Source organism: Carassius auratus, chromosome 46 (assembly GCF_003368295.1).
Source record: "Carassius auratus strain Wakin chromosome 46, ASM336829v1, whole genome shotgun sequence".
NCBI lineage: Eukaryota > Metazoa > Chordata > Actinopteri > Cypriniformes > Cyprinidae > Carassius > Carassius auratus.
Window position 1 is genome coordinate 15037732 of NC_039288.1, and position 11468 is coordinate 15049199.

The 11468-nt window shown below is 37.2% G+C and overlaps 1 protein-coding gene across 1 annotated transcript; it reads left to right on the top strand.

Moving 5' to 3' along the window:
• Positions 1 to 202: 202 nt before the first annotated feature.
• Positions 203 to 6247, top strand: LOC113064323 (barH-like 1 homeobox protein). Its single transcript, XM_026235057.1, has 3 exons — positions 203 to 1661; positions 3223 to 3445; positions 4433 to 6247. Exons 1-3 carry the CDS (start codon positions 1208 to 1210, stop codon positions 4725 to 4727), a joined length of 972 nt encoding a protein of 323 aa, XP_026090842.1. The 5' UTR covers positions 203 to 1207; the 3' UTR covers positions 4728 to 6247.
• The last annotated feature ends 5221 nt before the right edge of the window (positions 6248 to 11468 follow it).

Consider the following 11468-nt stretch of genomic DNA (forward strand, 5'->3'; position numbering starts at 1 on the left):
AAATATAACAACATCAATACTTAAATTCAACTTTCAGTAGAAACTATAAAAGAACTATATGAGAAAAAAAATGGCCGATTTGTAAGAAAGTGGTCAACGCGCGATAGGAGGAGAGGAGAGGAGAGAAAAGACCTCCCCACTCCTCATAATAACCCAATTATAAGGCTCATCAATGAAGTAATGAAAGCAAACAGTGTGAAAATTGCCTGTAAACAGTTGGATCCGAGTCTCCTAATGAATTCAGTGTCTCTTTTAATCAAAGTGGGCGACCTGTGGGGAGGGGTTTACTGGGGGGTCCCGTTTCCTCTTAGCGAGCCAGTCAACACCCCAAAACACCTCCTAACCAATGGAAGCGAGTCGCTGGGGATTCACGTGGAAGGGGTGTCCTTAAAAACCTAGCCACAGAGTTCTGCACAAGTTCATTTGTTAGGCTTTATCTGACTTTCCGTTCCCCAATGTGTGTATTTAACCTGCATTACCTCAATAGCGCTTCTGTCTTCTTACAGCATTTTTTCAGCACTCTGCCGTCTAGCGCATTTGCGTTGCATCACCTGCGCCGGCACAGAATGTACTTGCCTTTTCGGTCCCGATTCGACTCTTCTCTCCACAGTGAAATACCTTTGAACTGATGAAAATTTCAGCTGCTCGATAGGCGCGAGGCTCGAGTTGACTCCGCTTTGCTTCTGTCCGTGGTGCTGAAATGCGCGCAGCCTCTAAGTAGGCTACCTTGCGGTTTTACATTAAAACTGTTACTTCAGAACTGCATTGCTTTTAACTACCATCGATGCGTCTCGTGTCCTCGTGAAATGCCAGTACTAAATAATAATAGCCTAATAATAACAATAATTAATTGAATTTACCAGCTGACAGTTTATCTAGGCTGTATCGATTTTGTGAGGAGTGAGGAGCCAAAGAAGAAGAAAAAACTTTTTTTTTTTTTTTTTTTTTTTGGAGACAGGGTCTGTGTGTAGCCCACTTCATACATAACCTCCTCAAGCATAATCCTTTTCCTTTTTTCAACTAAAAAAATCCTCAAGGAAGAGGACTTTTTTTTTTCAGACTGTGGATGAATATTTCTCATTTCCGATTCTGCTTTGGATTTTCCTTCTGGATAGATCGCTATTAAAATCGAGCGCCATTCACGCAGAACTTGATTGAATACAGATGATAATCTGAACAGAGGCTTCACGCAAGCAGCAGTGTGGAGATGGAAGCGTCCACCAACGGCTCCAGTTTTGGAATCGACTCCTTGCTCTCCCACAGGCCTGGAAGCCCAGTCATCGCGAAGGGGGACAGTTTGGTTGGAGAATGCAGGTCCCCGCTGGAGTTCAGCCCCAGGTCAGACTTAGAGAGCGGTTGTTCTTCCCCTCCGTCCCCGCGGCAGGAGTGCGGTGAGGATCCTGCGCATAGACAGGGTCACCAGCTCGCGCTCGTGTCCCATTTGCAGCACGGGCCGATCTCCGCCGGATCGCAACCTCGGACTGTCACTTCATCCTTCTTAATAAGAGATATTCTGTCTGACTGTAAACCCTTGGCGGCGTGTGCTCCATATTCCAGTAACGGCCAGCCGACTCAGGAGACAGGGAGACTGGCATCAAAAATCGCAGACGACTTCATTGAAAAGATCCACAGTAACTCATCGTCAGACAGTGAATACAAAGGTAAACTATCACCTCGATTTTAGTGATATTTTAAAAATATTGCACGTGAACTAGAACATGACACAATTATATAGCAAAGAGATCAAGTAGGTTGGCTTTTTGACTATCCATTGCTATGTTTTTAAAAGAATTGGGACATAGAAAGAAAACAGAATTTTCGTAGTTTTCATGCTTTATTATTTATTAATTGTGTTCATTTTAGGCGTTTCTATAAAGGACAACAGATTATTATTATTATTATATATATATATATATATATATATATATATATATATATATATATATATATATATATATAATTTTAATAGATAGATAGATAGATAGATAGATAGATAGATAGATAGATAGATAGATAGATAGATAGACATGACATAATAATCTTATAATCCAAAACATTTTAGAATCAACTCTTTTAAAATTCATAGGTCTATTAAATATTTTGAAACCAATGAATGCATTTGTCTCTAGTGCAAAAATCATGAAATATTTGTGATTTCGGTGCAAGGAATATAGTTCATATCTATTTACGTGGATTATTCATAAATTTTAACGTGCTCTTTAATTTAAAGCTTATTGTTAGGTGCAGAGCAAAGAAAGTTGATAAACAACATCAGCAAGATTCATTAAGGATTTGTCCAGGTGAAATTACATCTGAGAGGGGGAAAAGAGTGAAAGATCGTTTCCTGTGACATAACATTAGGTTGATTTAGTGATGCTAACACATAAAGGCCAGTGACTTTTGACAAATATGCCCTTATTAAATTAATACATTTATAAAAACTTGATTTATTTTTATTGCTATTTGTCTCTTTATTACAAATAATTTGTATTGTTATAGTTGTTGGTGTCCGTGTGTTCGGCCTACTGGAGACTGGTATGGTCGTTGCTGATTCTGATAATTTTGCAAAAGTGTTAGGCAATCACCAAAATCTTGCTCTCTTATTGGAAGTAGGGCATGATGCCTCTCAACTTTGCCAACCTTCAGCTATGAATCCAAATATATTTCTGCTCTCATATCATGACATTACTAGCTTGGCAAGTCTATAGGAGCGTTGATCAAAATTAATGCTCTCCAAATCAAAGCCATTCCATCTCCAGAGCGCTTATAAAGAGTATGTGCGCAGCTTTGATTTTTGCCTTTTCTACCCCCTTATATTTCAGGGATTTGATGCAATTTGTCCCAGTGCTAATCAGATTTGTAACGCACGGGGTCGGTCCGCTCTTTATTTCGCTCTTATCCCCGGCCCTGTGAAGTTTCTCCGGTCTCGGTTGAAAGGTTTCCATCCCTCGTGGCTCAATTAGCCGGATTATTGTGCTCCTTGAGAGACGAGTCAACTACTCGACTGGCAAGGTCTCTCGCGTCCTGTCCCTCTCTTTCTGGGTTCAGAGAGAAAGAATTTGGTCTAGATAGGGAGAGAGGGTTGAATTAAATATCACAACCCTTGTGTATTCACATTCTGAAAATAAAATCTGAAAAAATGCATGACAGAATTACAAGTTACTAACGATTACTAACTAACTCATGCTAATCATTGCCCTTTCGTTCTATTTGATGTTTCAGTGAAAGAGGAGGGCGACAGAGAAATCTCGAGCAGCAGAGACAGCCCGCAGGCTCGCCTGAAGAAGCCACGGAAAGCGCGGACCGCCTTCACTGACCATCAGCTCGCCCAGCTGGAGCGCAGTTTTGAGCGTCAGAAGTACCTGAGTGTGCAGGACAGGATGGAGCTGGCAGCATCTCTCAACCTGACCGACACGCAGGTCAAAACCTGGTACCAGAACAGGAGGTGAGCATGTGGTCAGCTGGAAACAAATGCTTGAGTACATCCCAGAAACATTAAATAAGAAAAGAAAAAAAATATGCAGAAATTAAATGGTAATTATTCTGTTATCCATTGCATTTTATAAATGTATTTTTTATTATGCTAATAAGAGAATATGCACTTCTGTGTAGACCTGTCATATTTTTTTCCTTTGATTTATAAGTCTCATGCCAAAGACAAAAATAAATGGCAGGTGATGTGGTTGCATCGTTTTGCTTCACTGAAAGTAAAGGAAATGCTACAGAATAAATATACACCTTTTTTAATTTAAGCATAAAATAATAAGCTTTTCATATTTAAAGGGGCTAAAAGATTCACATCAGTCTTATTTTATAGCTTAAAAATAACTGCAAAATGGCTATATTATAACAAGAAATTCAACATATATTGTTCTTCCACAATTGGTTTATTTACATATTTTCCAATTGTATTCGCAGCATCTAATTTTGTGATAAGTTAAAGATTTGAAATTAATACTCAGCATTTTATCCACGCATGGTGTATGATTAAATATTATTAATTAATGAAATATTCGGGACATTTGCTACCTGCTTTTGAACTTATATCTTGTTTATATTAGTTTCACAATAAATGTGAATTACATATCAAAATAGACTGCTTCAGGAAACTTTCCCATAGCTCTCAGCAGATTTGTGGACCTCATATTGCAATTTATTAGTTTTTCTATTTTAACGTAAATCATATTATTATTGAATTGTGTGCTCAAAACTGATATTTATACAGTTACTTAAAGGATAAATCATAGAGGGTTCCGATTTGATTTATCTTTGGGTTTTATGTTTCGCTTGGAAATAGGCTTGCAAGAAAATACACGTAGCCTACTCGATCTTTTTATTTCTTATTGTTATGATCAGAAGATAAAACACGTTGAATAATTTCAATCATATTTTACCTATACTAACATCATCCTTTTTCGTCTTGGAAAAAAAGGACGAAGTGGAAGAGACAAACGGCGGTCGGACTGGAATTGTTAGCGGAGGCTGGAAATTATTCTGCGCTGCAAAGGATGTTCCCTTCTCCGTATTTCTACCCTCAAAGCCTGATGTCGAATCTGGACCCTGGAGCAGCACTCTACTTATACAGGGGACCTTCGGCACCCCCGCCGGCGCTGCAGCGTCCTCTCGTTCCCCGGATTCTTCTGCACGGTCTCCAGGGCGCCAACGAGCCGCCGCCGCCTCTGCCCCCCCTCTCCGGTGTGTTATCCAGACCGACACCACCGCGATGAACGGCATGACTCGGACTTGTTACAATACATGGCAGCTTTGAACTCCACCATCAAAAAACAAAGAAAGAAAAAAACTAATTTACTGGTGACAATATATTCGAGTAATTTTACGAAGCCACAAAAACAAAACTGACACACACACACACAAAAATAACATATTTAAGCTTTATTTAATTATTTATTTTACTTATGTTTATTTTTTAACTTATGTTTATATTTTTGTTTACCCTAAATGTTAATTCTGAAAAAAACAAAAAACAAATACAGACCGTTTACTGAAAGCAATAAGAACGGGATATGATACTGCAGGGACGCTTCGTTTTTATAAATTATTATTATTATTATTATTTTAACTTGTCAGTATTACATATGTTAATTGTTGGTGCATCCCTGACGCAAATAATATTTAAATACTAGATTCTTATTTAATTCTCCTGAGATCAAATCCAGGTCATAAATCGTGGGCTTTGTATGGAACCTCTAAAATGTACAAAGCAAAAGAGGTGTAAATAAGAATATTTTGTTTTATGTTGAAAGACAATTCTCTAATTTTCTCTTTTTGTATCATATGTCCAAGCCTTACGTTAACAGGTGAGATTGACTTGAGCGGCACATATAAACCCGACAAACAGCTGAATGGTGCGGAGTGCAATGCCTAGACAGAACAAGCAGGTGGATTGGACAAAATGGATTATTAATCGATTATCAATCGATTCTTTTTGTGCTGCTTTTGAATCCTGCGCAACTGCCAGTATCACTTTGATGTTGTTGGGAAAACGCCAAGTCCTCGTTTTGTACTCAATGAGACGTCACGAAGATCGATGACATGCAAAGTGTTGTTCGCCCAGGCATTGTGCAACAACTCTGTATAAAGCCGTTGAAATATCTTGTCAATCTTTCTGGTGAAGCTGTATATTGAGAATAATGATTTGTGAAGTAATGATTCTCGTAATTCCAAATGATTTTCGTTCGTGCCCCCGTGAGTTTAGCAGTATGAACTTCTTAAAAACTCTTAAAACTGCTGGATGTGCTGGGGAGGGTTGTCTTCAAGCAAGGAGAATTACTTTTATAAATGTGCTAATAAAGATCTTTCATTAATTTACCACTGACTGAGAATGTGGAGGTAACCTATACAAATAGGCTACTGTGTGAATACACACTCGTGTTATCATAGACAATTCAATCACACTAAACCAACAGCCAATAAAAAAGGTATGCTGGTGCATAATGCGCGTGCCAGACCGCGTGTCATTGACACATTATAAATGTATGGTTTAAGAAAATTACTATTGCAAAATTTACCAAAGCCTGTACTTTGCAACAATAACTCCATGCAACCAATGCATGATGTGTTGAATGCGACCACTGAGACAATCTTACCTTTTCACAAACATATATGGATAGTGTAAACACTTTTGTTTTGTATGTCAGTGCCAATGACAGTTAATTCAAACAATTTCAGAAGCCTTTTTTTAAATCATAAAATAATCCACACTATGAATTCCTGATAAAGCGATAAGTGGGCCAAAACTAAATTAAGATTTTATAATTTATATAATTTTACAAATAAATTGTATATTTAAATTATTTTGTTAAATAGATTGGTCAACACGAAGTGGGGGGAAAAGGAGTCGTGTAGCCTAATGTAATGATTTATTTGTACATCTGAAATATGAACTGAAATGGTTCAATTGTCTTGAGGTTTCGTTTTTAAAAGTTATAGAGGACTAAGTTCGAACAAGAAACATTAAAAAAGAAAAAAAAAAAAAAGAAAAAAAAAACAGATTAAGACTAAAAAAGTAAACCAATAAAATTAGTTACATATGTTACGTCAAGTCATTGCTTTTGAAATGTATCCAGTAATTTAATGAAAAGTAAAAGTTTGCTTATGAAAATAAACGTAAACAATCGCTAGTGATAGCAAAATCATAAAATTTGAACTCGGGGAACTCTTATATTCTGATATTTCTGGCAAATGTGTTTGAATAATTTTAAACATGACTGTCAGACACTTTTCTCAAACCCCACGCTATTTGGTTAGCATCCTGGATTTAATTTGTCGAAACGACCAAAAAAAAAAAAGGTTAATAAGATTGTCGCACCCAAGGAAGTGTATATTCACCTCCCTAACCTTTCAGAAATGCCTGGAAATTTGGGAACTTAATTCTACCTTCATATTTTAAAGTTTAACGTGACTTCCTCTTATTAATAGGTCACACTTTAAATATCATTTGATCATGAATCATATGAGCCAGTCTCAATACAATTTAAAACGATGTTCATTTTATTGCCAGCACGATAAAAGGGAAATACTGAGAGATTGGATGTTGGTTGTGGGTACGTGATCTCGCTCTCTCTCACGCACACACTCAACACTTGTAATCCTCCATTGTCTTGTGTCTACAAGAGTTTTGCACTAAAACAGCATATGCATCACTAAGCAGGCGGAGTCATTTCATTTAGTTTTCATAAACAATATGTATGTGGATGAAATATTAATGGTCACCTAACTGTGTAATTGTTTAAGTGCCCTAAGTGATCCCATTTGGAAATGGATTGTTTCCATACCCTTTCTCGAGCGTGTTGGTTTGCTGCTCTTTGCCAAACGGTCCCAACAGCTGGTCACCGGGCAGTGCTGACTGCGGCTCGGATCAGCAAGGGGACATCTGGTCAGCGGCAAGACGGGACCCCCCTTCATCCCCCCTCAGTGAGCCTAAGACTGACTTTAACCCAACCACGAGACCGTCCCATAAAGCTCAGGGTTTAGGGACTGCTCTGACAGGGCGACTGAATGGGATATTAACGAGCAGACAAAAGACTTTAATAGCTTTTAATTGGACGTCGATAACATGTGATCGGTCGGGCTCCTGCTGCAAACTTTCGCATAGCACATGTTATCCTGCGTCTCATCATTGGTCTCCTGCTCATGAATCACTAAGTAGAGAGCGAGAAAACATTTTAAGGACTTTTCATATGGCTTGTTTGTGAGGTGGGGATATATGCAACAATATATATATATATATATATATATATATATATATATATATTTTTTTTTTTTTTTTTTTTCAATACAATTTCAGTACTTTTTTCAAGTACTTAATTTGCATTCTTGTTTTGCACACATTCGCTAAAGCATAACAATTTAAAATGAAAACTAGAATAATAAAAAGAATAACGGAAATAATTCTAATAAGACGATAAATGCTAGTTTTTTTTTAACAGATGCGCACGGGGGAAAAGTGACATATCAATTCAGATCAAACATTTAAATTATCACATGGATCTGCACATGATCCAAAGGAGGCTGATGACCCCCCTCAATATTTATGAAAAGGGTTATTCTTGCGAAGTGCGCAGCTGATTGCAAGAAAAGCTCCTCCGTCTTGTTAATAGGCGCAGAGATTTTTGCATGTGAAAGGATAGTGGTAAATCCCTCGGCTCTTACCGAGGATTGTCCCCGGCTCAGGGTTAATGAAGTGCGGATAGAGTCTCGCTGATCTCCCGACAAACAAAAACACAACACGGAGAGCTTAGAGCCGCAGGATCAGTGACTCTGATTAAGCTCATTGACTCAGAATAAAAACCAAACAAAACAGCCTTCTGATGAAATTAAGAGTCAATCAAAGCGCAATTTGCATCGTGATTTGTGCGACTGTCTTTCTCCTATGTTTTTCTGACGATTGCCATTTCGTTTCTTGCAATGAAATTCAGTGTAAGAAGCAGAAACATTAATTATGTTCTATCTCTATTTATCCCTCTTTTTTTCTGGGCTTTGAAACAAACCTGCTTGACATTTAATTAAAATGTAAAAAAAAAGAAAAAGAAAAGAAGTAATATAATAAATAAAAGGTAATCATAATAATAATTAGTAATACTACTACTACTAGGCTATATAACCGATACACAGGGTAAAATAGTTATTTACCTAAACATTATTTGAGCAAATAAATAAATAATATATATGAATAGTTACAGATGAAAAGCTTTTCTCTAAAGCTTTATGTTTGACCAATAATATTAGAAATGTACCCATGATGCAGAAATAGCCTATGGAAAATTGAGTAATTTATGGCCAGAAAGATATTAACTTGGTGTTTACAATTAATACCTACATACAAAAAGCTTATAAATCTGTTTTATTTGCATTCTTTTAGATTTTATATTATTTTTTATAATAATAATAATAATTATTATTATTATTATTATTATAAATCCTAAATTATTCATTCAAAATAATCAACTTCCTAAAAATAATAATAATGATCACACTAAATAGAAAATCTTAATAATCTTCCTCCTAGCGCAGGTGTGGATGGAATTCTGGGAAAGTGGGACAGCGATTGGGCAACGACATCAGTGGTACCTGCTGCAGGGTCACGACACCCGTGATCCTCAGGGGAAGGTGGTTGGGATGCTGTCGCTGTGATACTCACATTTGTCCTCTACATAAACTTAGTTGGCCATAGAGACAAGGGGAAATGCTGGAAAACACTGTTGAAAAAAAAGTGTACAAAAAAAAAAATCTGATTCAGCAACACACACAGACACATTTAGGAAATGGGGGGTACAAAAGCGAAACAATAGAAAGAGACAGCGAGCAGTTCCCAAGATACTGTCCCAGGTATCAAATCCAATCCTTGCCTGAAGGTATACGAAGTGTGGAGGTATAAAGGCCTCAGAGTGAGGCAGCAAGATAGCTCAGTAATCATTCCTCCAGTAAAACCCAAAGCATTTCTAAACTTGGGTCAAAAGGATTGACATACCGATTTTGGCACATAATGAAGTCCAGCATAGGAAAAAGTGTGAGGGAACACAGAACAGTCCAAGTGGAAAAGAATAGTGGACCTAAAAGGTGCTTATTGCAGGAATCCCCTGCAGTCAGCAATAACAGTCATGTTCATCTCAGCAGGGGACAATGTAAGGAACACTGGTATTAGGTGACAGGCTGATTATCTAATCAATAAGGGCGAACTGTCATGCAACCCATCAGTAACCCCCCACTTGCACTGTTCCATCACACAGATGAGTGAACAAGCAGAGAACTGTCCCGTGGGAGCGTTCGCTACCCTGGAGGATGTATACAGCGCTAACAACACCCACCCCTAAACCCCTAGGCCTAGCAGGGGGGCACTAACCACATCCCTCTCTATACTGACACCCAATGGCTGGGAGAAATACAACCCTGTAGACCTACATAAACCACACAAGCAAAACTTTATTCCAGGTAGGTATAACCGCACAAATCAGTATGTTGGTCAAAAAAATAAAATAATGGATTTTATTATGGATAAGAATATTAATAATATGCTCAGTAATGAATCTTGTTGTTCTTTTTACTAATAAATCATTGTAGACTTTCGACTGCTACAACGCTGTCACAATCCCAACATACTGTAGGTACATATAAAGTAGTTCTTCTTTGTTTGGGCTCATTTAAAGTGGATTAGGTTTGAGAAAAGAGGAACTTTCTGGAGAACCTTTGCGCACCCCTGGGTCAGAACGCTGGACCCGGTGAGCCCCTGAGTCTCATAAACATAAAGGAAGGAATAGATATGAATAAAGGATGAGGAAGGGTATACATGTATTTTTAACACCCTTCTGTGTAAAGCCTGGCAAGAGAGTGCATTTTGGGTTTGTGAGAGGGAAGGGGGCAATGGGAGGGGTGGGCAATGTGTTTTTATTTGTTTTGTTTTTTTGACTTTTGTGTTATTGTGTAGAATATATATATATATATATATATATATATATATATATATATATATATATATATATATATATATATATATATATATATATATATATATATATATATATATATAACAATTTATGCATTTAGCAGATGCTTTTATCCAAAGCGACTTACAGTACAGTGCATTAAGGCTTTCAATTTTTACCTATCATGTGTTCCCGGGGAATCGAACCCCGCAATGCTCTACCAATTGAGCTACAGGAACATTAACTTAATTTTTAATTTAATTTAATTTAATTTAATTTAATTTATAATTAATTATTACAAATATATTGATACATATATTTAGTTAGAAATCAAATTATTATATATTATATAATACAATTAGATATATAAGAATAATTTACAATATATTATATATTCTAAGATTAGATCATTAACAATAAATTATGAAAAAAGGAACGCAAAAATGCGATGAATGGTGTGATGAAGATGTTGAATCAGGGGTTGTTAATTCTTGTTCGGGGACTTTAGCAGGGCTGCCACTAGCAGTCTCCAGGAAAGCCCACAGGGAAGAGTCTCACAGACACTGCATCTGCTCTTCAAGTCTATTTCCATTTCCATTCATTTGCTTCTTTTACATTTTTTTAGATAATAATAATAAAATAAAAACATGTATTTAATAGCAAATTCATTTTAAGACTTACAACTCAAAGACCATTGGGCTATATGGAGGAAGAGCAGTGATGCACAAGTAAGGTACAGTGAGTGTTATTTATTGGTTTCAAATAGCTCCTTATTGGACAGGGGAGAAGAAGGAATGTACAGTACATCCAGTGACTAACCCTTGACTCCTCACTCACCACTGGGACCCTCAGGGCCAGTCAGGCAGCTGCCTAACTGAGTGATGACTTCAGGCCAGGGCAGGGACTAGGGGCTAACGAGGAATTGATGGAGTGCCTGAGAAGCTGGGAGAGAAAAAGGTGGAAAAAAAGCAGATTAGCTAAGCTAACACTGACAATGACTCAAACACCGTTGGAAAAAAACAGTAG